The 26,752-nt window shown below is 49.6% G+C and overlaps 2 protein-coding genes across 2 annotated transcripts; both read right to left on the bottom strand.

The window, feature by feature from the left end:
- Positions 1-1,685: 1,685 nt before the first annotated feature.
- On the bottom strand, positions 1,686-5,641 carry PTS (6-pyruvoyltetrahydropterin synthase). The gene is made up of 6 exons (XM_068159898.1): positions 5,524-5,641; positions 4,444-4,523; positions 4,132-4,154; positions 3,341-3,397; positions 2,986-3,056; positions 1,686-2,192 (listed from the first exon to the last, which is right to left on the bottom strand). The coding sequence occupies exons 1-6, from the start codon at positions 5,595-5,597 to the stop codon at positions 2,051-2,053; spliced, it is 447 nt and encodes a 148-aa protein (XP_068015999.1). The 5' UTR covers positions 5,598-5,641; the 3' UTR covers positions 1,686-2,050.
- Positions 5,642-7,804: 2,163 nt separating this feature from the next.
- On the bottom strand, positions 7,805-24,740 carry BCO2 (beta-carotene oxygenase 2). Its single transcript, XM_068159921.1, has 13 exons — positions 24,468-24,740; positions 22,865-22,957; positions 18,958-19,162; positions 17,898-18,109; positions 16,192-16,307; positions 15,010-15,112; positions 13,542-13,670; positions 13,248-13,408; positions 12,622-12,789; positions 10,749-10,886; positions 9,878-10,060; positions 8,820-8,930; positions 7,805-8,493 (listed from the first exon to the last, which is right to left on the bottom strand). The coding sequence occupies exons 1-13, from the start codon at positions 24,571-24,573 to the stop codon at positions 8,380-8,382; spliced, it is 1,839 nt and encodes a 612-aa protein (XP_068016022.1). The 5' UTR covers positions 24,574-24,740; the 3' UTR covers positions 7,805-8,379.
- Positions 24,741-26,752: the final 2,012 nt, after the last annotated feature.

The following is a 26,752-nucleotide window of genomic DNA, read 5'->3' on the forward strand; positions in this document are numbered from 1 at the left end:
GCTCCAGGTTCTGGGGGGGAGTGGCTCCAGGATGGCCTTTGAGGTGACAAAGGAAAGACACAGGCAGCTGTCCTGGTGGCATGGCCAGACAATGTGGGGTTGGACCTGGTGAGCTTGGGGGGCTCGTCCAACACTGCTGGTTCTGTGTTCTTGCTGCTTGGGAAGGGACTTCTGACAAGGGCTTGGAGTGCTAGGATGAGAGGGGATGGATTGAAGCCTGAGGAGGGCAGATTGAGACTGGAGATGAGGAAGGAATTCTTTCCAGTGAGGATGAGGAGACTCTGGGACAGGTTGCCCAGGGAGGCTGTGGCTGTCCCCTCCCTGGAGATATTGAAGGCCAGGCTGGATGAGGCCTTGAGCAGCCTGGGCTGGTGGGAGGTGTCCCTGCCCACAGCAGGGGATTGGAACTGGATTCATTTAAGGTCCCTTCCAACCCAACCCATTCCATAAATCTATGAATTTCCTTCCAGATCTGCTGCCACTCAGAACTGGGGAGATGAGACTGAAGGCCATGGACACATCCCCAGCATGCAAACCAAAGCAGGAGAATCACAGAACTGTCAGGGCTGGGAGGAACCTCCAGGATCACCTCTGGTAATTAACACAGACGGCCAAGCTGCTGTAGAACCTTGTCAGGGCTATGTTGCACTGCAGCTCAAGATCAGGAGTCTGAGCCATTTTTCTTCCCCTGACTTCATGCTTTTAACAGCAAAGGGACTGTGCTTTAGAGATAGAATCATTTATTTGCTTCTCCTCTTTGTGTTTGTGAGCAATGTCAACAGCTAAATTACTCTTCTGATAAAGACACCACATGATATGTTTTAGTCTCCATGACTCACTGGAGACACCAAATGCTTTGTGAAGCAGCAGCAGCAGCAGCTATCAGCCAGCATGATTTACATCATTGGAGCAAACTGGAATGGCACATCTCATTAGTGAGCTACAGAGCAGCAACAGCAGCATTCAGATAAAGAGCAAAACCTCCCTGGCCAGAAGCCACAGTGAAGTAAGAGCTGCCTGGTTCTACATCTCCAGGACAAATAAGGGAGGAGAAGGGGAAATAGTGTGTCAACAATGTGATGCCTTCACCTGATGCACTGAGCACTTTCTGCCTGTGTGACACAGGGATGAACCTTCAGCACAGCACTACCATTAAGAGGGGAAAAATTGACCCCCAGAGCAATGCTGGAGCTCCCTCAGCTGAGGTTTTGGTCAGCCAAGGAGGGCATGGGTGGAGTAGTCCTCACCTCCAGCTTTCTCTTGCCATCCCCTTTTAGAAGCTCACCCAGAAAGTCTGAGCAAAGATGTAGTGATAGGATGAGGAGCAATGGTTTGAAGCTGGAGCAGGGTTGGACCTCAGGAGGAAGTTCTGCACCATGAGGGTGGTGAGACACTGGAACAGGCTGCCCAGCGGGTAGTGGTGGAGTCCCCATCCAAGCTTAAACTTGATGGGGCCCTGAGCAACCTGCTCTAGCTGGAGATGTCCTTGCTGCCTGCAGGGACAAGATGACCTCTGAGGGCTTTTTCTTTATTGGGAATTGCTGTGTGGACAACCACAGCACCTCACACAGAGAAAGCCACAGAAGAAAGGAGCCTGCAGCAGAGCAAACAAGAGGATCAGGTAGTTCTCATTTGCAGGAATCTTTCTCTGCCAGACCAAGAAGAAAACCTCCAAAGCCAGGTGCTTAAAAATCATAGAATCCAACATTTACCTAGAGGAAAATCAAAGCCTTTTGTGACCAGAGCCCATCCACTTTGGCAGGCTACCTCCTCTCCAGGAAGCTGCTTCATTTCATGTGGCACAATTGGCAGTCTCACCTCAGCCTGGTGGTCTGAGTTTGCACAGGGAATGGCTGGAGAAGCAGCAGACAAAGCAACACATTCTGAGAGCCCAAACTGCTGGATTGCTGCAAGAATCCTTCTGCAACATCTGCACTTGTTCCTGTCTAACACACAGCCAGGGCCTAGGTGTGGGAAACACAGCAAGCAGGGTTGAATTAATCCACAGAGTTGATTGTGCAGCAGAGTTTCTGCCCACTTGAGGCTTATTTCACTTCTCAGAGATGGCTTCTTCTCCTTTATAAACAACAATGTTCTGCTCTGTTTCACAGACTTTGACTTTATAAAGAATTCCCAGGGGCAGGAGCTTCTTGAGGTTTTCCCAGATGAATACTGCAACATTCTCTGTGGTGCTAAGAATGGAACAAGAGCAGGTTCAGAACTGACAGCAATGACATCCGAGCAAGCTGCACCCAGAGGGGGCCAGGGGGAGGGTGCTGAAGGCCCCAGGGAGCCATAGGGGCAGGCTTCACAGCATCACACCCTGGATTAAGTGGGGTTTAAACCATTGCCAGCAACCATGGACAAAATAAGGTCTACTTAACAGCCCATAGCTGTCTCCCCAGGCTGTCCACAGAGCAGCCTCATGTGTCAAGTGCTAGTCTGCAACAGGCTGCTCAGGTGCCAACAGACATTGCCTTCCTGCCTCCCTTGCCAGGTGCTTTAGAGCAAGAGATCCTCCTAGCAGGTGAAACATTTCACCATCTCAAAGCCAGCTGAAGCCTGAGTGAAGAATTGGCACAGGCTGCCCAGGGAGGTGGTGGAGTCCCCATCCCTGGAGGTGTTGAAGGAATGTGTGGCCATGGCACTTGGGGACATGGCTGGGTGGCCATGGTGGTGCTGGGTTGATGGTTGGGCTCACTGCCCTTAGAGGGCTGTTCCAACCAAAACAATTCTGTGATTCTATGACTCCAGGACAGCAACTGCCCCAGCAGGCCTGCCCCCAGGCTGGCAGGGGGAGGCAGGCCCTGTGGCAGCAGGCCTGGGAGGCAGGCAGGGCATGCAGCACAGGTGTGTGCCACAGCTCCATGCCACACACAGCTAGGGAGGCCTCCTCTGAGGTCCTCATCTCAGTCTGCAAGACTGAGCCTTGAAGACTCTTCCTTAACCCTGAGAACAATGCCACATGGAGGCCCCATCACCCACCTCACCACCTCAGCAAAGTATGGCACATCCTTATCCAGGTTTTTGTGGTCAAGTGGTTCCATGATGGCCTCCTGGAAAGAGAAAGCAGCAAGAATCTTGCCCCAGTGGCTCAAGGGACTTGGAAGTCCAACTCACCAGGCACATGAGGCTGCAGCAAGGCACAGGATTTTAGAAGAGCATTAAGAGCTCTCCATCTACCTGCACTGCCTCACACCACACTGCTAAAGCATTTTAGTCTTGGGTTATTCCTGAATTTCCTCTTTATTTCCTACCATCTTCAGCTGACCAGGGCCTCACAAAGTCCTAAGCTCTAAGCAATTCTCCCAGGGGATGTGTAGCAGAACACTGCCATTACCTGCATGTACTCCTTCAGGTCTGTCAGGTTTATAACCATTCCTGAGACTGGGTCAATCTGCAGGGGAAAGAGAAGGCAGATCAGTAGCCAGGCTCTCATGAGCCTGTACAAATCAGACTGTGAACATCCATCTGTGGGCTCAGGTGTCCTGAGCCACAAGAAAAACATTTTCCCACCTCCACACTCTGGTTTCAGCTCCACTCCTGTGATGTTTACAAAGGCTACACACAGTTTACACTGGATTGAAGCTTGAGGAGAGCAGATTGAGACTGGAGATTAGGAAGAAATTCTTTCCAGTCAGGGTGGGAAGACACTGGAACAGGTTGCCCAGGGAGGCTGTGGATGCCTCCTCCAAGGCCAGGCTGGATGAGGCCTTGGGCTGAGCAGCCTGGGCTAGTGGAAGATGTCCCTGCCCACAGAAGGAGGTTGGAAATAGATGACCTTTAAGGTCCCTTCCCTTCCAACCCAAACCATTCCTAATCTCCAGGCTTAATCTGCCCTCCTCAAGCTTCAATCCACCCCTTCTCATCCTATCACTAAACCCTTGTCAAAAGTCCCTCCCCAGCTCTTGTGCAGCTCCTTCAGGTACTAGAAGGCTGCTCTAAGGTCTCCCTGGAGCCTTCTCTTCCCAAGGCCAACAATCCCCAGCTCTCTCAGCCTGTCCCCTGGTCACCTGCAAACCTTTGTTAGAGGCAAGGTGAATGGGACAGTGATCATGGAAACTGAGCCAGAACTTCAGTCCTGTGGGAGCCAGGGACCATAGGAGTAGAAAAGGCACTGCTCACACTCACCTCTCCTCGCACAGTGACGGTCACTGAAAGCAAGAAAAGACCAGGTCACCACCACACCATGGCACCAGCAACCTAGCAACACAGCACAGCCTGGGCCAGCAGACCCTCACCTTCCGTGAGGCACACAGAATGCTTTAGATGAGAAGGGACCTGTAAAGATCACCCAGCCCAAAGCCCCTGCAGTGAACAGGGACACCTTCAACTAGCTCAGGCTGCACACAATGGACCCAGCTCCACATGGCTTACTCCACACTCAACCCAGCCTGCCCCACAGCAGCCTCTAACCCACCACTCCCTGTGTCAACCTCTTACCTTTGTAGTTGTGTCCATGGCCATTGGGGTTGTTGCACTTCCCAAACAGCTTCAGGTTTTCTTCATCACTCAGAGATTTACTGTGAGAAATACAGATGGATTTCAGGCTCCACTGCAGATGTTGAGGGCTTTGCTGCTTTCTAGCTCTAGTCCCTCTGCCAAATTAAACTTGGGCTCCTTGGAAAGATCATCCAGTCCAAGCATCAACCCAACCCCACCATGGCCACAGGTTTCTTGAGCACCTTCAGGCATGAGGACTCCACCACCTCCCTGGGCAGCCTGTGCCAACCCCTGGCCACTCTTGCAGCAAAGAAATTGTTCCTCATCACTAACCTAACCCTCCCTTGGCTCAATTTCAGGCCATTTCCTCTCCTATCACCTGATACTTGGGAGACCAACCCCAACCTCACTCCAACTTCCCTTCAGGGAGCTGCAGGGGGCAGTTTTATTTATTATTATGCATGTTACTAGTGCATTGTTAGGCAGGTTTATGATCATGCATAAATTATGCACGTTATTATTTATTACTAACAAAGCTCAGGGAGCTTCTCCAAGAAGGACCAAGGACAACTTCCCTCTTTGAATCTTTCTTTGGAAGGCATTCAAGTGGCTGCTCCATGGAGTATTTCAAGCCAAGGCACTCTTTAGGCATATGTAAGGGCACAGTGTGCTGCTTACAAACTGCAAGCAGACATTCATAGATTCATGGAATGGTTTGGGCTGGAAGGGACCTTAAAGACCATCCAGTTCCAACCCCCCGGGCAATCGAATTGGTGCTGTTTAAACCCAACCCTTTAGCTGCCGTCAGCCCCAGCGCAGCGCCCGTGCCTGGGCTGGCCGCTGCAGGAAATAGGCTGAAGGAGAAGTGGGAGGCGCTGGACGGCAGGCACCGCGCAGCCCCCGCCCCGGCGGAGACCACCCGCAGGACGCGGATGCTCCGCAGCCCCCTGCGAGGCCCCGGTGCCGCTCCCGGGCTCCCAGCGCCGGCGGCGTGGGGGGAAGCGGGACAGCCGCGGGCGCCTGGCGGGGCGGCGGGGCCGGGCGGGGCCGGGCGGGGCCGGGCGGGGCGGGGCCGCTCACCTGTGCAGCCGGTGGCAGGCGCTGAAGGTGACGGTGCGGGAGACCCGCGCCAGGCGCGCTGCGGGCGGTGCCATGGCCGGGCGGCACCGGGCGGTGCTTCCGCGCCGGCGTCAGCGGCTCCATCCGGGCCCCGCCGGCGGCGGCGGCTCCGCAGCGCCCCCCAGCGGCAGCAGCGCTGCGGGGGTGAGCGCCTGCCGCTGCCCGCTGCCAGCCGGGGCTGTGTCCTTGCGGTGCGGGACTCGGCCGCTCGGGCAGCTCGCCCCGGACGCCCTCGCCTTGCCCAGGCTTTGGGCATCGCCGCAGCTGAGCTGAGCCTGCTCACAGAAGCACAGAATCGTTAGGGTTGGAAAAGTCCTCTAAGGGCATCCAGTCCAACCATCGACCCAACCCCACCACGGCCACCAAACCATGGCCCCAGGTGCCATGGCCACAGGTTTCCAGAACACCTGCAGGGATGGGGACTCTACCACCTACCTCCCTGAGCAGCCTCTTCCAATCCCTGACCACTCTTGCAGCAAAGAAATTGTTCCTCATCTCCAACCTAACCCTCCCCTGGCACAATTTGAGGCCATTTCCTCTCATCATCTTCTCTCCTGGCAAACTAATTTGACCTCTGAGATGATCATGAACTTGAAAGAGTGCACTCTGGTAATGCCATTTGTGGAGTTCAAGCAAAGAAAACCATCAAGGGTGGTGATTTTCAGAAAGCTTTGGGAGAGGGAGGTAAGAACCTGGCTTTTTCTGTGCTGTGAGAGGCTGAATGGAGGTAACTTCATCAGCATATTCCCTTTAATTCCAGGAATCCATGGTGCCCCAAGGATAACAGAGTGTATTTAACAGTTTGTCAGAGTGGGACTGCTCCAAGCCTTAGGGCAGGATCTCTCTAGCACAGGATCAGGAGGAAAAACAGCTCTGAAGGGAATGGAGCAAAGCCTCTGTGCGCACATCACAGGCGGGAGCTAGGACTGGGTGCTGTTGGAAAACAGCTTAACAGAGCATGGACTTTGCACTGCTGTGGTACAGTGCTCTGGCTGGTTGCAACGAACAGAACACAAGCCTCTGACAGTGCCTGTCCCCTTCCCACCTCATCAGGGGAGGTTTAGGTTGGATGTTAGGAAGAAGTTCTATACAGAGAGAGTGATTGCCCATTGGGATGTGCTGCCCAGGGAGGTGGTGGAGTCACCATCATTGGAGGTGTTCAGGAGGAGACTTGATGGGGTGCTTGGTGCCATGGGTTAGTTGTTTAGGTGGGCTGGATTGGTTGATGGGTTGGACACGATGATCTTGAAGGTCTCCTCCAACCTGGTCTATTCTATTCTATCAAGACAAAGAGTCTAAAGGGCAGCAGCAGCAGTGACAGAACTCTAGCTGCCACCATTCAGCACACCACTTAGCATCGGTCAGCTTCCACTCCTGGGGACATGACCTCACTCGGGGTTATTCCCCAGGAATTCCACTGCTGACATAGCAGGTCAGGGACAGGGGAACTGGAGGAGACAGCAGGTTGGCAGAGCTGGAGCACCAGCAGTGGGAGATGTTTGCCATCTGCTGGCTTTGTGAGATCAGCGTTGGCATCAGCTTCTCCAGCCTGTGTCAGCACTGCAGCCCTGCTCTGCAAGGCTTGGTTCTCTCCCTCCTCTTTTCCCAGGACCTGTAAGGAAGGTGAAGAAAGATCAGAGGGGGTCGCTTGGGTAAGAGTGAGTCAGCTGTGGTTTGCCATTGTTCTGCCTGGGCTGGCCTCCAGAGCAAGCAGAGGATTTTCTCCCAACCCTAGGGCACAGGCGTTCGTTTTCTTGCTCGTGGAAGTGGTTCAAAGCATTCTCCACCTCTCTCGTAATGAAGCAACAAAAGAAGTCCCTGAGGCAGGAGGGGAAATTCATCCTCCTGGAAGCCTTCACTTTGCTGTGTCCTTGAAGGCAGAGCCTGCAAGAGAACTGCTAGACAGGTTTCCTCAGCACACCTATCCACTTGTACCTGGAGCCAGAAGGAAGCAGCTGAAAGGGTGCTGGAGTCTGATCTGCTCCACTTAAAGAGCAAAGAGATGTCAAAGCCAGAGTGGAGCTGTGTGTTTCACACTGGCTGAATTAAGAGGAGGAAGGAGGCAGTGCTGGCATCAGAACTGTCTCCAGCTAAGCTGTTTAAGCAGGAGCATGCTGGAGGCACATCCTGAAGCACAGGAGCACATCACATAAGCAGGAGTGTGTCACACTTGCAGCTTCTGCCTCTTGTGCACAGCACAAAGTTAGCCACAGGGCTGATGACAGCAGGGAAAGACAAGAAGAATCTTCACAAGGTTTTATTGGAAGGTGCCATTAGGGTACAGAGAAAAGCACTACAAGTACAGCTTCTGGGAGTGTTTGCATCTACCTTGGGAGGTCACTGAAGGCCATCTTTACACAATGGGGGTGAAATTACATCCCTTCATTGGGCCTACCTGGGCCTAGCTGGGCTGACTCCTCTCTTCTGCTTTATACATTTCAGCCAAAGCCACTGCCCTGAGCACTGATACTGCTTCCCTTCAGAGTGTACTGCTGCCAGGGGAAGGGGATGTCATCTTCATCCCCATTTTCTCCCTTGCAAGCCTTACACCTGGCAGCCTTTGTGAGCTGCTGCTAACTGGGCTATAAGGATAGTCAGGGAATTAAGATAAAGCAGTGGACTCTTTGAGAGAAGGGGCTTCTGCCTTCCTCAGACCCTTTGCTGTATAGTGGTAGCTCTAACTCAGAGGTTACGTGGGAGGAAGAAGCAGTTCCTCCATCCAGAGCATAATGCAAAGGTGGCAGGTGAAAGAAGAAAGCAGAGGCTTCTTTCTGAGCCTGTCCCAGCCCCAGTTACACAGGGTGGCAGAGGCTTCAGTCAGTGGGAAGTAAAGATGCCATGGAATCCATAAGGCATTTGCCTGGGAACTTCTGCTCGCCCCAGCTCTCGGAAGGTCTCTGCATCCAAGACAAGCAGGAAAGCACTTTGGTTCTGCAGGGTGAAAGCAAAGCCAGAGTCAATGCCCAGGCTGAACCTCACTCCACTGCACAACACACTACATCTGCTGCACACAACCAGGTCACACAGACTAAACCCATCAGAGAGCTGGCCAGAAGCACTGACAGGCAAGCAACAGGGACAACCCAAGGCACAACCCTGCTCCAGGTCTGCCTGGCTGTGCCTGGCAGCTGCAGAGCCATGCACTGTGAGAAGCATGGTGCTAGATCTGTCTGCCAGAGAGCCTCAAACTCAGCTTTGTGGCTTAGAAAGGAGACTCAATACTGTGTCACTTTGACAAACTAGTAGCAGTAAGTCACCTCAGTGGGGGAGACCACAACAGACAGGATGACTCCACTGTCTTCTGCTGCAGCGTTAGGCACTGGCACAAACACAGGCTCTGATGGGTAGGATCCATCCTCTTTCCACATCTGGCAAGCACAGAAACATTCATTTCATTAATACTTCTCTACTACAGTTAGCAGAGTTGCAAGTTGGAGTGCTCCCCACAAAGACACCCAGGCACACCCTGCTCCAGACGACCTCTAGCTCCATCAATTCTTCTGATCCCTGTAGTATGATGGTGGTGATGGTGTGCCCATTGTACCAGGCATCATGCAAGCAGGCAGTGAAAAGGGTTCCTAGTGCTCATTTCATCCAGCAGTTTGCACTGGCACAGACACAAGCCCAGACAACATCACCATCCTAGCCACACGCCCAGGCAGTGTGGAGAGAAAGGTGCCATGCCAGCAGGAAGGAGATCCAGCACCATCACCACCTGAGGGCACAGCTGCTGCTCCTGTTGCAGGCAGAGCTGCAGCAGCCCGGGGCTGTGCCAGAGGAGGGCAGTCCTGCTGCAAAATGAGGGTCTGGAGGAGAGCAATTCCTGTGGGCATGTCTGAGCAGCCCCAACTCATTCTAGTAGCTGGGACAGCCCCTGATTAATATGCATTTAATGCTTTGGGGGTCACTCCTCCCTGCCTAAGGGAGATAGAGGAAACATTCTCCAGCTTTGAAATATCCTGACCCTTGTTTCCTGCCCCCTTGGGTTATCTCCAAGTGCCAATGCTACTTGTTTATTCTCTGTCTGATAAGATAGGAGTCTTCTGTGGCCTGGAAGACACAGGCACACTCTTCCAAACCCTTTCTATGCCAACACCTATCTAGGAACCTGGAGTGGTGTCCTCTCCTGCTTGCTAAGTGTGCCACATCCATCACCTGCCAGGTGAGAGATGGAATTCAGAATCTTCTCTCAGACCCATTTGAACAAAGACTCCCTGAAAGAGTGAGGTGCCTAGCAAATGGCAGCTCAGCAGAATGACTCCCTCTGATTGAAAAACAAAACAAAAAACTAGAAGATAATGCTCCTCCACCTTACCTTGAAATTCTTGGTCTCCACATCAACCTTGATCAAGGAATCCCCAACCAGATGCCCAAAGCCACAGCCGTAGAAGTAGCGATACCTCCTGCCGTTGTACCCGGAGTAGTTGATCTGGGGGAACTCCAAGCCCCCAACCTCCTCAAAGCCTTCAGGGTGGAGGTTTTCATGTGTGCACCAGACCTAGGAGAAGTATTCACCACAAGTGTCAGTTTAGCTTTGACTGTGCAGAACCTAACCATGTGTTTGCTCTCTCATTCAGTCACAGATTGCATTGGGTTGGGAGGGAGCCTCCAAAGGGCATCTTGTCCAACCCCCCTGCAGGCAGCAGGGACACCCCCAACTAGAGCAGGTTGCCCAGGGACACATCAAGGCTGATCTTGATTGTCTCCAGAGATGGGGCAGCTTGTTCCAGTGTCCCACCACCCTCACTGTGCAAAGCTTCCCCCTGATGTCCAACCTACATCTGCCCTGCTCCACTTCCAAACCATTGTTCCTCATCCTGTCACTCCAAGCCCTTCTGAACAGTCCCTCCCCAGCCTTCCTGCAGGTCCCCTTCAGGCATTGAAATGCAGCTCTCTGGTCTCCTTGGAGCCTTCCTCTCCAGGCTGAACAACCCCCACTCTCTCAGCCTGTCTTTATAGGAGAGGTGCTCCAGAGCCCCCTGATCATCTCCACAGCCTCCTCTGGACCCTCTCCATTTAAGGCACCATGGTAGCCTCCATACTGAAACACAAAGTCCCCTCTTAGTAATGACTAAACCTTGCTTGCTTGCTGCCCGAGATCTGAAAAGATAACAGCAGAGGATGATGACTGCTGTAGGCAATGTCACCCCAGCCACAGCACAGCTGTTGAGGTCTCCCACACCTACCTTGCCATCTGCATCCTTCACAGCCCTTGCCAAGGTGTAGGGCAGGGGGTTGAGATTCTTCCCCACGGGTGTCTCTGAATTCACATTCAGTGGGAGGACAAAGCGACGAGGGAAAGCTCTGGCTATGGACTCATAGACCTAACACAGAGACAACAAGTTCTGGTGATGGGGAGAGGGGGGTGCCTCTGCAGGCCAAGAACCCTTTTGGGGAATCATTCTGAACTTTTAGACATTCCTCCTGCCACTGACATTTTCTTTCCATGAAGTGGCACTAACAGGCTCAGGTAAGGGCTCTGCTCCTTCCAGTTCTGCTCAGCAGAAAACAAAAAGGCAACCAAGCAAATGGCTCCGCACTGCTTTCACAACAATTAAAGCTGAGCTGGGTAGGGAAATCACTCAGTTCTCCTCCAAAGGCAGCTCTGGGACATGTGCTGCATGATATCCAGTTAGAATTGACTCATACTGATCCTATTTACAGCCTGTCCACGTATGCCCCAAGGGCTGTGTGACTTGGGCCCTTCCTGTCCAGCCAAGATCCTGAGCTGCCAGGGAGACTGCAGACAATGAGACCTCCACAGCACGGGAGCAAGCAGAGGGAATCTCTCTGCTGGAAACCCACCCAGCCCTAGTGATGATGAGTGGCAGTCCCACATGGAAGCCTAAGGCTGAGTAGAGAAACTTCCCCATCATTTTCACTAACATGAACCACCCCTTCTGAACTTTGAGCCATGAACTTTCTAAGCCTGTAAGCTGCCTGCAGTCACACAGCTTGAGAAGAATCACAGAATTGTTAGGGTTGGAAGGGATCATCTAGATCCAACCCCCCTGCCATAGGCAGGGTGGTTCCAGAAGAAGGTGCTGCAGGCCTCTGTGCTGTACTTGAATTCATGTTCAGCAAATCTTTGGAAAGAAGAACAAAACGACCCTGTGGGGACACAACCGTGCAGGTTCCAGAACAGATTTGCTTCTAGACAGTTCAGAGCACAGACAGAGGAAGTTCAGATTTGTCTGAACACATAGAAATGCCTGCCTCTCACCCACCATATGGTGGGGGCTCCAATAAACACCTCTGCAGTACAAGAAACTGAAACCATCCCCAACTTTGCCAATGCAAACTAATGTTTCTTACATGGCTTTAAATGGTGCTGGTGACAAGAGCTGGGTATGAGTGACTCATGAGTAAAGGCTGTGCTGTGGTGAGCGTGAGGAACAGTGCAGGGATCTCTGTGGTACTTGTGTTCCTGTGATTTACATGAAGGTTGGTTTGCTGAAGTAATGCCTTTAAAAGTCACCATAAAAAACCCTCCCCATATTTCTTTTTGCATGATTTCTTGGGGGGGAGAATTATTTCATGGGGGTATGGAAAATGAGGAGCATTAAAAATGAGATTTTTAAACCAGAAGGCTGATGGAGGTCTGTGTAACACAGCAGTGTTCAAAGGTTTAAGGAACCAGAAGGCTGATGGAGGTCTGTGTAACACAGCAGTGTTCACAGGTTTAAGGAACCAGAAGGCTGATGGAGGTCTGTGTAACACAGCAGTGTTCACAGGTTTAAGGAACCAGAAGGCTGATGGAGGTCTGTGTAACACAGCAGTGTTCACAGGTTTAAGGAACCACTCCATGAAGGTTTGCTGCTAAGATACTGAACAGGAAAGACAAACACCAACAGCTTGTAGCTTCAGTTTTCCCATGGTTCTTTTCCCCAATTCCCATCCTCTGCCTGATGGTCCCCCCAGGATGTTCTCCATTCCACTAACCTGAGCCTTCCTTCAGACAAGGATGGACCCCATCAGACTTGACTTGATGATCCTTGAGGTCTTTTCCAACCTTACTGATTCTATGATTCTAGATCCTATGCAACACAGAGATCTTACCTGATCTAGGCCTTCCCCACTCTTCCTCAGGTTCTGCAGTTTGTAGGCAGCCAGACTTGCTCCATCATCTTGGCAGCACAGATCAAGGACCACACAGCCACGATCTTCAAAGGCATTGATTTGATGGAAAGTAGCAAAGGGCTTGCTGCACCACTGGCCTGGCAGCACCTACAGTGACCATAAGCAAGCCCACATTTCCTCTCTGGAGGTCTTAACCATTCCTCAAAGAGAGTTCTCTCTTCTCTCCCTCATTTCATTCCCCACTTATTCCTTGTTTAAACCAGATGAAGGAGAGCCAAAATGTAAAGCAGCCAGGGCAGGCTCCTGGCCTCTTGCTGTGATGACTCCATCCCTACAGCATTATCCCTAGGCTATGACTGACCTGGGAACTGCATTTCTGTCCCTGTGCTGCAGTCCTAGGAACCTCAAACTGCTTTTTTCTGCCTGTTCTTTCAGGGCTGGCAAAGAAATTAATCAATAGGGGGGGAAATCTTGAAGCAACCCCTTGCTCATGCTTATAAAATCTATCTTGCAGTAGCTGCTGGAATGATTCATATTGCTATTTCCAGCTGCTCCCCAGTACTCTAAGATGCACTGATACTGGAAAGATCAAAGCTCCACCTCACCTCCCCAGTGTGCTTATTCACCACATGGAAGTAAGTGTTGTACTGAGGCTCCCAGCTTATCCCATCCAAAATGGTTTTCCCACGGAGCTTGGAAGTGACAATCTGCAACAGGTTCAGCTTGATGGGCTGCTCAATGAAAATGATGTAGTTTTGACTCATTCCTGGGAAGAAAAGAAAGGAGATATCAGCTGAGGATTAGGCAAACAAAAATCTGAAGGGCAGAGAGCAGTGAAGAGCCTTTTCTGCCTTACAGCAGGCTAAAGGCACAGAGTGGGAGATAAAAAGCATCCTTACCAAAGCTGTGATAGTAGGAGGGTCTCATCTTCTCCATTGGAGCAATGGAGCACAGCACTTTTGCTCCCTCTAAGGTGTCACTGCAGCTTGACTTTTGTGGAGGGATCTGAATGATGTTATAGCTAGAGCCTGGAAAGGAGAAAGGGTGGTCAGCACCACTAGATGCAAGGCTGTCCACAGGCAGAAAAGCAGGCAGAAAAGCAGGCAGTTTCTGTTCCTTTCTCTTTCTTCAGAATCCTAGGACCTCAGTTCCAGCTAAACTGAGCAGAAAAATAAGGCAGTTACCAAGTCAGCAGAACAGAGGGTACCCAGCAAAACAAGAAGCCTGAGAGGAAGTAGAAAGATCTTCTCAGTTTAGTAGACTGCCATCTAATTTTACTGTCTGCAGTGCATTCAGAGATTCATGGAATGGTTTGGGTTGGAAGGGACTCTAAAGATCATCCAGTTCCAGCCCCCCTGCCATGGGCAGGGACACCTCCCACCAGCCCAGCTTGCTCAAGGTCTCATCCAACCTCACTGTCAAGAATTTCCTTCTAATATCCAGTCTCAATCTGCCCTCCTCAAGCTGATTGTCTTAGAGCATCCTGTAATAACAGGATCAGGAAGAAAACCAGATTGTGTATCAAGGGAAATGAAAAACCTTGAGCCCTGGTGCTGACTGGTGCCCATTTAATATCTCTGAGCATATGAGCAGGAAAGCACAGAACATCTGAATAACAACCTGCAGTTTGGGCTCTCCAGCTGGAAACACTGGAGAGTGTGCTGCAAAGCTGGGCATTGCTAAAGCCAAAAGGAAATGAAAACAGCAAGGATGAAAAATGATCAAAACTGGGCAGATCTTCAGTGAAATGGAAGCAGCCTGAAGCACCACAAAGGGCAGTGGCTGTCTGCACAGGCCTTGGGGAGCTGAAAGTTTCATTAACCAGCAGTGAATGCTAAGCCTGAGCAGATATGGTGATGTAACCAGATGCCAACTGGATGCAGTGCACATGGGGTTTGGGGAAGAAGAATAAAACAGCCCAGAGAATTCAGCTTTGCTTAAAGACAGCCAGGTCAGTAAAGAAAATCCATTTTCTCTCCTATCTAAACCCTCATGGTCCCTAGCAAACAGCAGATATTCTAAGGGGAAAACCTGTGGCTGCTCCTTTGGATCAGGCTTCAGTGCTGGAGGGGACTTTTAACAATCATTCTCCTATTTCCCACCATAACTTGGGAGAGGAAGAGGGAAATCTGTTGAACAGTCACAGGCCAAAGTCAGAAGCATCTGAAACTAATTGGTGGGAGAAGCCACTTCCATGAGACAGACTGATAGCCTGAAATGATGAGTCTGGTTTGCCATCATTCAGACACTCAGCACCTTCAAGGTCCTTATAGACACTGAAGTTTCTTCAACAACTGCTCCTTGAAGCAGCAAACAGCAGCCTGTACACTCTTCCCACAAGCCAAGGCTGCTCATGCCCAGCCTTACCATGCTTCCCATAGGAGTTGCCCATGTTGTATGTTGTGCCATCAGGCTCGTAGTGAGGGTGAGCAGTGACCCCATTCACTGCAACAAATTTGCTCCAGTCCACCTGCAAATGCCAAAGACCCTGCAGTCAGTACAGAGCTTTCTTCTTGCTCCCCTGCAAGCCACAGACTTTTAAAGGTCAGTTTCATGAAAGTCACAGAGTCACAGAATGGGTAAGGTTGGAAGAGACCTTCAAGATCATCCAGCTCCAACCCCCCTGCCATGGGCAGGGACACCTCCCACCAGCCCAGCTTGCTCAAGGTCTCATCTGACCTGGCCTTGAACACCTCCAGGGAGAGGGCATCCACAGCCTCCCTGGGCAACCTGTGCCAGTGTCTCCCCATCCTCACTGGAAAGAATTTCTTCCTAATCTCCAGCTTAGACTTGACTTGACATTTCCTTCACCACCCATTTGCAACAGAGGTTTTAGTCAAGACTTTGAAGGGCTGCTTGGCAGTGTTTAAAGGGGGGTGGAAGGAGATAAAGGGAGCAGATAGGAAGAATGAAGAGACATGGCAAGAACAGAGAGCTGAGATCAGTGATGTTGCTTCCTGTGTGCACTGCTATATTTCACACACTGGTACAGACAAGTCCAGACAAGCAGTGAGAGGACTGGAAGAACACCAGCTGCACCCAAACAGAAGTGAATCTACATCTATCTTTCCCCTTGCTTGCTACAGTGGGCAGTGACTCAATCTTCACTCCTGAGAGCTGCCTTATGGCCAAGTAGATTTTTCAGGGACTCAAGCACACCATGAAGCAATGTTTAGGCTACGGCTCCAGGATGCCCTGATCACTGCTTTTGGAATCAGGGCTTCCCCTTGCTGCTTTTTGAAACAGCAAGGAGTGATTCATAGTCACAGAATGGTTTGGGTTGGAAGGGACCTCAAATTCAGATCATCTAGGCCTGCCCCCCTGCCATGGGCAGGGACATCTCCCACCAGCCCAGGCTGCTCAAGGCCTCATCCAGCCTGGCCTTGAACACCTCCAGGGGGGAGGCATCCACAGCCTCCCTGGGCAACCTGTTCAGGGTCTCCCCACCCTCACTGTCAAGAATTTCTTCCTAACCTCCAGTCTAAACCTGCCCTCCTCCAGCTGCTTCTCCTGTACCACACCCTGAGCCCTTATCCCACCTGCCCACACCTTCTCCTTCGTTTCCAGCGTTTCTGGGTCCACTCTGTGCATGTGGATGTTCTCACTGCTGACATAATAATCCCCTTTGTACACAACGTAGTTCACGCTGGCATTGTCACTCGGGTCTGAAACGAGATCCCGCAGGTGTACACAGCCCTGTTGAAGCTCACATCACAGCAGAGCAATTGTTTAAACAAATAAAGCCATCTGCAATGACACTAATCCCTCTGTGATTGATTGCAAACATCTCACTAATCTACAGAGGCACTCAGGAGTCTGTGCAGGTGAGTCCAGGATAAAAGCACAAGGACTGCTTCTTGTGGAAATCACCGCAGTGAAGCCAAGATAATCTTCCTACTTGCATGTGCCCTTTGTTTCTGACCTCTTATTTCTTCACATCCTGCTCCCTTTCTTCTACTCAAAGTCCTCTCCTCTGGCAGCTATCTGAGGAGTGCCACATTTTGTTTACAGGCAAGACTTGAAGGTGCAGCTTGGGCCAGGGGGAGGACAGGGACACTTTGTGTGGCAGGGCTTGGACAGGGAATATTTCTCTCTCTCTCTTCTCTGTTTAAAGCTGAGTAGTCTTTTTTTCAGACTGAGCCTTTTGAGAGCTACAGGCTCACAACAGCCAGAGCTATTCTTGCTACCCCTAGGGAAGCTCTGACTTGTCAGCTCTCCTCAGCTGAGGGAAAAACAGTTCTCCTCAGCTGGATATTGTATGTGTGGTGAAGAGAGCCTGAAGCTGGTACAGCAAAGGCCCAGGGTCCAAGCAGTCCTGCAGTGAGGAAGAGCCTACATGTGTGCAAAGAGTCAAACAGGCAAGAGTGGGCACCAACAACCTGCTGCAACTTGGTAAAGGAGATGAAGTAGATAGGTCTCAAACTGATTGAGAGCTGGGGTGAGGAGTTGGAGAGCTGGGCACACCAGTGAGTGAAGGTCTGAGCACCTTTGAAGGGGACAAATGACACTGCAGGGCAGGGTCCATCTCCTCAGGGAGGGTAAGAAGCAGAAGATGGTCACACACATGAACAACAAGCTGTGGGCTTTAGTTCTGCTCTGGTTTTACTGCAAAGTGCCTGGCTTGCATTTAAAGCCTATTTCTTTCCTGAGAGACACAAAATCCTACAGGTGCTGGTAGTCCAGTCCTGTGCAATTCCACTTCTCACCCTACTCATATCATCTCCTGCACCTTAGTACAGGAAAGGAAGGATTAGCCCACTTACCCTACAGGCTTAGCCAAGCAAGGTATTTTAAGGGCAAAGCTGCCTCCCAGGTAGAATGTCAACTGTAATGCTCATTACCAGGGCTGGGGAGGCTGCACAGGGGGTGAGCTGGGAGGCTGCAGAGAGTGACATCTGGGGAGGCTGCACAGGGTGTGGTCTGGGGAGGATGCACAGAGAGCTGGGGAGAATGCACAGGGGTGTGGTCCGGGGAGGCTGCACAAAGAGCTGGGGAGGCTGCACAGGGGTGTGGTCCAGGGTGGATGCACAGGGGTGTAAACTGGGGAAAGATTTCTGTTGGCAGCTTGCAAACTCCAGGCCCAGGTGAGCTGATGTGGCACTCAATCACCAGCTTGCATTTTTGTTATTGTTCCAAAGAAGTCATCTTCTAAGACAAAACCTGCGCTCAGAACAGGCCCTAGCAGACCTGCCTCACACCTCCTTTTAAGCCTAACCACAAGGTCCAGGCCAAAGCCTCTCAGAACCCCCTCTTACATGGCATCTCAAAGCGTGAGAGGAAGCGCCCAAAGACACTCTTGCATGGGTCTGGCACTGCCACAGTGCCAAACTCTGAGACCATGATGCGGTTGTGCTGGCTGTTAGTCAGGTAGGAATTGCTCTGCAGGAACTTGCTCCGGTATCTCACTGCACCGTTCTCCAACTGGAACTGATGCAACAGGGCCATGCCATCAAACCAGTGGTTAAATCTTCAAGGAGAGATAAGAGAACAAGAGTTGGGCACATGTATGGCATTCCCCTAGGCTGGTCCCTCTTGCCCTTTAGGTTTATTGTTGGACATTGAAACAGGAGTCTGGGGACAAACACTGGAGTGGAGTGAAACAAATCAAGGGGCTTTGCAGCTGTGGGACCTGAAGTTAGATGCTGACTTGCAGTGAGATTTGGGGGTCAAAGAATCACTGAAAGTTCTGGGTTGGAAAAGGACTTTTAAAGGTCAGAGAATCCTAGAATGGTTTGGGTTGGAAGGGCCCCCAAGGGTGAGGGTGTAGCAAGATGATAACCTTTGGCCTGTTGCTGCCATCAGGTTTGGTGGAGGAAGTGCTAGCTTGGCCAGTTAGAGCAGCAGGTTCCAAGCCAAAGGCAGCAGTGGCACTATTTTAATACATTACTTTGAAGGTGCCATGGATTTGCTTCTGCAGCAACTCAGTTCAGTGCAACCAACTTTACAAATCCTGCCTGGGATTTCAGAAGGCTCGTGGGATGGACTTTTGTTAATGACAAAGGGCTGGGAGTCTGGATGCTTTAATCCCTGGCTCTGTTCCCTCCTTATATCTTTTGAGTAGGTCATAGCCTTTCTGTGACTCGGCTTCTCCAACCTTAATAGGTTAACCTTGCTCCTATTTTCAGAGAGTTCACTGGGAGTTTCCAGATGAGGGAGCAACTGTCCTTGAATGAGTAGGATGAGTCTTTATTCCTTGTCTTACTTAAAAAGAAACTAGGAGGTGCTCCAGAGGTGAGACATTTGTGGGAGTCCCTTTTGGGTTCAGGCAGAATTCAGATCAGAATCATTTGACAAACTCACCCAACCTGGACTTACTTCTCCTCACCAAACTCAAACTTCCCAGGGCCATTCCTCAGAAGATTGCCATTAATCCATTTGGGAATATGTCCTTTGATCTTAGCTGAGATGGGCTGAGGGGTCTCCTCCACTGTCTGAATTAAGGGTGAGATGCATTGCAAGCCCTTGGAGCTGTGGAAGGTGATTTGCTCTCTTGATGGGCTGGCCAGGAAATGCTTTAAACCTGCAAACAAAAAAGTGAGAACAAAAAGTAGGTCAGTAAGGTTTTCACTTGAATAAACAGACAATACCTGGAGCTTGAGTCTGGATGCCTAAGAGAACAGAATTCAGCATTCTGCAAGCCACCAAGCTGCAGAGGACAGTCAGACTAGAGCTGAGTTCCCATAATACCCCACACATCCACAAGGAGCTGAAAATCCAGTGGATTTAGCTGTAGTTAATCCATTAGAGAGGCACCTGTTCAGCAGTCCAAAGGAGGTAATAAAACATGTGATGATGGGAAAGAAGAGAAATGTTCATTAATGAAGCCTAGAGTTGGAATTTATTTCAAGTGACTGAGAAGAAGCAACAGTTGGGTATCTGCTGTCAGAGCCTGTGAGGCTGCAGACAGATCTGGTTGAAGTCAGGAGCAATGCTGAAGGGGAACCTGAAAATCATGTCCCACTGGTTTCTGACAAGAGGTCTGTTGAAGAAAGGGACAGGAAGGAGCTGGCCTGAGTGTTGCATGGCAAAGCCACCAGCAGAAAGATGAATTTAGGCACTTTGTGAAGCAGTGAATGCTGCCTTTGTATGACAACGCTGCTAAAAGCAAGACAGAGCTGGGCACACCTCAGACTGAACAACCCCCTCTAACTCCAGCTTGGTATCACAGTCACAGGTGAGCTAGAGACAGAAGAGACTGCACATACTGACATGTTTTCCCAGGATTGGGGATGGCAGCCAAGGGGTTGTCAAACAAAGCACAGTGCAGAAAAAAGAAGGGGAGGAGAGGGCCAAGGAGAAGGGGAGGAGAGGGCCAAGGAGAAGGGGAGGAGAGGGCCAAGGAGAAGGGGAGGAGAGGGCCAAGGAGAAGGGGAGGAGAGGGCCAAGGAGAAGGGGAGGAGAGGGCCAAGGAGAAGGAAACCAGGAAGAACACAGCCAAAACTGAGCTGAAAAACATTTAAAGGACAGGACAAAATACATTAAGTGGATTTACTTGGCAAGTAAATAAGCAATAGCATAGAAGAGTAAATGCTGATGGAGCCTCTTGTTTGAATGCAACACCCCCTTACTAAGCACAGTGACAGGACAAAAGAACCAAGAAAGCATGCACTGATTGGAATCACAGGACACAGACAGTTATTGGCTCCAGTAGCCTGGTTTGCAAAGCCTCATCAACACAAGGATTGTTTTAGCAATCCATTTAGCTGCAGAGGTGGATTTACCTAGAAAGTACACAGGCTACTGCCTTCCCTCAGTGGAGTTGCTTCGCTGCGCTGCTCCATCCTCACCGCAAGACCTTTGAGCCCTGAACTAAATTAGAAGTGATGAAGATTTAGACCTAAGTGAAACAGTCCTCAAGAAGGACAGCAGGGCATAGAGAAATCCATCCCTGGACCAGGAAGCGCTGCAGACGTGACCACACACTAAACAAAGTCCAGACTGACCCTGAACTTGATTCTGATTCTTTGATTCAGCAACTGGGTGACTTTCACCACTGCTGCTTCTAGCCTACATTCTTTAATCCAGGTGATTAAGTGAAGCTGCTGCACAATTTCCATGCGAGGCTCTGGAAGCAGGATTTCACATCTACAGAGGAAATCTGCTGTCTCAGCCAGAAGAATATCTGCAAAAGAAGTGAGGTTCAGGACAGGATGGACAGCATGGGGGGCAGGCAGGCAGGAAGGGAAACTGCAAGATGCCTTCAATGTAGTTCTCCGGCTTGCCTATCCTCAAATCCTTCTTTAGATCTCTAATATGGTAAGTCAGCTAGATAAAGAATTCAGGCTGCAGGGCTAAAGCAATTAATCTCAAACCACCAACATCCTCTCCCTCTTAAAATTCAATTAGGTTCTGATTATTCCTATATGAAGCACTCTGTCTGACCCCAGCACTTGTGCTTCAGAGAACTGCCTTAAGAGGAAGTGGAGACTTCATCTCAACCAGCACCTGGCAGGTTTAGTGACTGCCAGCAGAAGCTGCAGCTTTAGCAGGCCAAGCTTGTAAAGATTGTAAAGATGCACAATGGGAAGAAAAAAATACATTGAGAGCAGTGTATGCCTCAGAAGATGTTTTTGCATCCAAGCAGATACAAATATGGCACAGCAAAGGATGAAACTCCCCAGAGAGCAGCATAATTACACAGGGAAACTGAGAAAGATAGACTCCACAAAAGAGTCTGAAAAGACCTCCTGGGTCACCTGCTGTCTCAGAAAGTCATCTATACGACCTGTCTTAACATTTACTACTTTCTCTGGCCCTGACCTCCTCTTTGGAAGACTGCTCATTGCACAGATGATTAGCAAAAGCCTTTGAATTCACAGCAGGGCTTTATTCACAGGACAGTTTGTCCCCCTTGCTCTTTTGTTAGCACTGGTATGTGGCTTTGGTAGTTCTCCCTCCCCCGTGTTTACCACCTGCTGTATTTAGAGTGAGGAATCATATCAGTTCCTAAGCTAATCAAGCCAAGTTATTCTCGTTTTCCTTCTCCTGTGGTAACCTTGTCATTCACATGATCATCTTAATAATCCTTCCTGAAATCTCACCTAGTTAGAATTCATTTCAAGACAAGGTCTAGAAAATTTGAGAACAATCTGTGCACAACAAGAATGTGTAAATTAATGACCTGCCCCAGCAGAGAGAAAGAAACAAGCAGAGCAAAAGAAAGCACCACATTTCCCTCTGGGAACCTCTGAAAGGGACTGAAGAGCCAAAATGCAACATGCAAACAAATCATGATACCCAGAAGAGTCAAGCCAGAATTGTTCAGAAATATGACAGCTAAGACAATTCTGCAAAGTCTGGAGGAGGGGAAGAGGGAAAGAAGAAGAAAAAGACAACACCACAAAATCCAAACAAACCAGGTTTGTTCTGAAGAGATTATGAGATTCAGGACAAGAAATGGCACACAGAAATAAGCAAGGACCTCCTCTGCACTCAGCACAATACCATAGACGTGTCCTCAGAAAGAGAGGAGAGTCATGGGCTGAAGTGAAAAGAGATTGAATGCAATAGAAAACCCAACATTAATACCAACACCACTATGAAGAATACAAAGTCATACTCATCCCAGAGCAGGTGCAGCTATCACACTAAGCAGGAAAGCAGCCTCTTGAGCACACAAGAAGTGAGCCCCTCCATGGACAGCAAGGAGCAGGAGAAGCTTCCACACTCAGCAAACTTCCCCCTTTATAATGAGGGTGTCATTTATGGGATGAGATACACCCATGAGCCAGCTCAGGTCCCCCCGGCTAACTCCAAACTGCTAACAGCCTGCAGACCACAGCTGGTCTATGATCCTGCCCCAGCTAAAGCAGGACACCTACAGATCCAGATCCAAGGCAAAGGGCCCCACACCGTTTGTCGCCACAGGGAGCTGCACAGCCTAATTGCTTGACTCAGAAGGACATCAAGGACCAGACTTGAGGGCAGACTTCAGTAAAGAGAATGCTCACAATTGGTATTCTTCAAGCAGGGAGTGTGAGGTGAGAATTCTGCATTCCCTGAGGACTGATGGAAATCCAGAATAACCCTAATGGCTGATCTGGAAATCCTCTGGCACAAGATATGGGTCACATTATGGTGCTTGTCAATCACAGACTGAACAACAGGGCAAGCAAACCAGTTTCCTCCATCCTCCCAGCCCAGACTGAAGCTGCTGTAGCTACTGATTTGTGCCATCACCTATGTCCCGCACTCATTCCCAGACTCAAGTTGTTACACTTGCCTTTTGTCTGCTGGGAAGTCCTGGTAGTTGACTCCTTGTTCCATCTAGCTTGTTGATTTCCCATTGTCAGAGGCTCAGCTGCCCACTTCCTCACTAGTAGGCAGAGAGGAACATAAAAGAAGTGACAGAAAACACAGGAGGATGAGGGGAGAATGGAGACAAGGAGTGGAGAAAGGTTTGTGAGAGGGAGGGAAGACAGAAAAGCAGCTGTGAACTGTGCCTACCCTTGCATGTGAAATCTCTCATTTGCCAAGGACACCTGCTGAAATAGACGCTGCACTTTGGGGGCTGTTTTCATTCTGGCATGAAGAAATTGCCATTTCTTGGTTAAATATTGATTTCCACAAGCAAGTGCTTGGAACACTTACCTTACAGAAGCAAGATGAACTGGTGGGCTAGGAAACTGTTGTCAGTGGCACAGGAAACACATCAGATGGAATACATTTTACTCACACTTTTTTTCCCCCCATTTCATTATCACTGTTTCACTCAAATGCCTGAACAAATCACAGAGGGGTTTCTTTTTCATGGCTCAGTGGCAAGAAACAGCTTTTTATGCTTCTGTGCAGTTCAGCTTCAAAGCACACTGAAGGAGGGGAGATGATCTCTAAGGTCTCTTCCACCCTAAGCCATTCTATGATTTACATTTAACTCAGAGCCCAAATTTAAACAAGATGACAAAGTTGCTGCAATCTGCTGGCAGACAAAATCTCCATCATTAATTTATGCAAATAAGGTTTGGGTTTTTTCCCAGCAGGAAATTTCTTTATCACCCCCTGAACTGCTAATACTCTAGGTTGGTTTAATTAACATTCCCAGTGCTACACTGAATATTTGGTCATTCAGTTTGCATTGATTACTCTGCCTCTGTGAATTTTGTGTCTCACAGATGTAGTGGCTGCCACCAACTCAGTAAGACATGCAGTGAAAAATAAACCTCCTGGATTGCTCCTAAATTTGCACCTGGTGGGGCAACAAGGTAGGTTTGAGATCCTTTCAGATCATTGGATAGCCCAGAAGCAATACTTTAAAGTGGAGGGGGAAAGCATCACCCCCACCAAAAAGCAGAGATTCTGGTGAATTAAAGTCTTTATTGGTTCCCATTTCATTATAACAGATCTCACTCTCTCAGCCAAAAACCCAAGAAGGCAGCTCAAGCTGTGCAACGATGGCACAAATTGCAGAGTTTAGCGGTGATACAAAATCCCTTGGAGTCGTTTCCCACTTTGATATTCAGATGGCAGCCTCAGAAACGTGGCTGCTTGGAACAATCCTCTCCCTTTCACAGCTTGTTTACGTGTCTCACAGCAGGCTCCCTCGCAGGGAGAATCTGCTGCCTATTGGTTTTCCAGCTCTAGCCCATCACTAGCTGCTAGTAATCCCAGGCAATCTGTGCAACGCACCTGCCTCTCCAGTTCCTCTTGTCAACAAGCAACAGAGAATTTCTAACAACCCCCTCAAATTACTTCGGATCCTTCATTTCTGCTGAATAAACCTGCAAATGCTCTACCGACCTGCTCTACCAGCAGCAGCTCTTAACGGCAACAGAAAGCAGCTTCCCAAGAGGATGTGCTAGAAGAATTTCTTTGTTTATGCGTTTTACCTGGAATGAATTGCATCAGAGAGCAGAAGAGATGCTGCAAATTAGCAAGCAGGAGGCTGACGGCAGACAAAAGCATTTTGGACAACATATTCCGCTGGGAAGGCATCAGCTGGGAGTTGGTCAGCAAAGGTACCGGTGCCAGGATGATTCTGTGCAGCCAGCACTGATGGGTGGCCGGAGAGAGCTGCCTGACATCATCGCTTCAGAATAAAAGCCAGGAGTGCGTGCGCCGGGCGGGCTGGATGAAGGAGAGCCCGCACTGCATCGTTGTGGCCAAACTGGGCACTTAGTAGAGCATGAACAAGAGCTGCCTCCAGCCCGAGCGGCTCAGCAGCCCTTAGAGCCTCAGCCGGGCCAGGTGAGCTGCTGAAGTGGCAACACAAAAGGCTTTAGCACGGTTTGCCAGCTGGAGAATTTGGAAGAAAAACAAGGGAAGGGGAGATGCAGCCATGTCCTGAGGCAGCCAGGCTCCATGGCAGCTCTTGCAAAATTCTTCTCACCTTGCCTTATTTTTTTCACCTCTTTCTTTTCATTTTTTCTTCTTTGTTTCAAAATCTGAGGAACTGTTGTGCACCTCAAGGGATCTCAAGGCTTTAAAAGTATTGGCTGCCACTCCAAGCTGGACCATCAAAGCAGATAGGGAAGGACTAGTGACAGGCCGTGCTCTGCTGTTTCAAACTGTGCTGGACCTCAGGTGGACCCTTTCCTTCAGCATGCCTGGAGGAAGCTGCTAGCACTTTGTAACTGCACTTTGCTGGCTGTGTTTGTTTCATGTTATCACAGAGCTTTTAAACCTGCCCTATCCCTTGAGCAAGCCAGGCAGCAAGTACATTATTCTAGGTAACCCATCCCACTGTCCTTAAAGTGGGACAGATTATTATTACTCATCCTAAATCTTCTGCTGCAAATTAAGCTGATTTCTTCTTGTCCTTTCTAGAAGACACAGGGAACATCTGACTGCTGTCCTTCCTTCCATGGTTTGTGCTTGCTCTGAATTAACCAAACTCAACTGCTTCAATCTTTACTCACACACCATGGTTTTGACTCACTCTTTATTATTGTTGGTTCCCACTCTGCCCACTTTGTTTTTAAGAGGCAAACACAGCCTCCAGGTTAAGAGCAAACCAGGGCAGAGTGAAAGAGAACAAACACGGGGTTGGGTCTTATCTGCTATCTTAGAGCTGACACATTTCAACCACACAGTAACATCACACCACCTCTAGCTGTTTTATTGTGGTTTGGAAGTACCAAATATGATTCTCCTTATTAAGCCCAGTGCATTTTCCTGCTCTTTTCTGAAGGAATGAATAAAAAAAACTATTGTTCACCAGATTATTATAAAACAATTGCTAAGAAATTGACCTCAGAATCTCTACAGGAGGACAGTTAGGCTGACTGAACTATCATAGAATCAAAATTGTTTGGGTTGGAAATGACCTCCAAGAACACTGAGTCCAACCATCAACCCAGCCCCACCATGGCCACCAAACCATGGCCCCAAGAGCCATGGCCACAGGTTTCTTTAGCACCTCTAAGGATGGGGACTCCACCACCTCCCTGGGCAGCCTGTGCCAATCCTTGACCACCCTTGCAGCAAAGAAATTTTTTCCTAATCTTCAACTTAACCCTCCCCTGGCACAATTTTAGGCCATTTTCCCTCATTCTATCACCATATACAGGGAGACCAACCCAGCTCACTCCAACTTCTGTTCAGGGAGTTACAGAGAGCAATGAGGTCTCACTTCAGCCTCCTCCAGACTAAATGCCCCCAGTTCCCTCAGCTGCTCCTGATAAGACTTGTCCTCCAGTGCTCCCTTCATCAGGTTTTCAAAGACAATTCAAAGACAAAACAGAAAACAATTAGCAAAATTGAATGCTGATGAGTTCTAGGCAGAATGCCAGGAGCCTTAAACACATCTATTGCCTACTTGATCTTCTACTAGGACCTCCATCCATGCTAAAAGGCAGCTTCACTTCAAGTAAACAGCCCCAAGAGCCTTTTCTCAGGAAGAATTCTGCTCACTCAGTACCTGAGCTGTCTCATGGCATTATCTGCCATTTTAGGCTTTTTAGCTAATAGAAGAGCACTGAGCATAACTGAGTATTAGTTTCTCCTCACTTACAACCCCCAGACTGTGTAGACACTCACAGCAAGCTCAGAAATGCAAAAGACTCACTGTCCAAAGTCCCCTTGACTTCAAGAGGGTTACAACTTTGTCTGAAATGCTTCCACCTTCTATTAAATAAAAATCCATTGATATTCTGTTAGGGCTCTGTCATCTTAG

Source organism: Melanerpes formicivorus, unplaced genomic scaffold (assembly GCF_026170545.1).
Source record: "Melanerpes formicivorus ecotype bairdi unplaced genomic scaffold, bMelFor1.0.p_v2 SCAF_47, whole genome shotgun sequence".
Taxonomy (NCBI): Eukaryota; Metazoa; Chordata; class Aves; order Piciformes; family Picidae; genus Melanerpes; species Melanerpes formicivorus.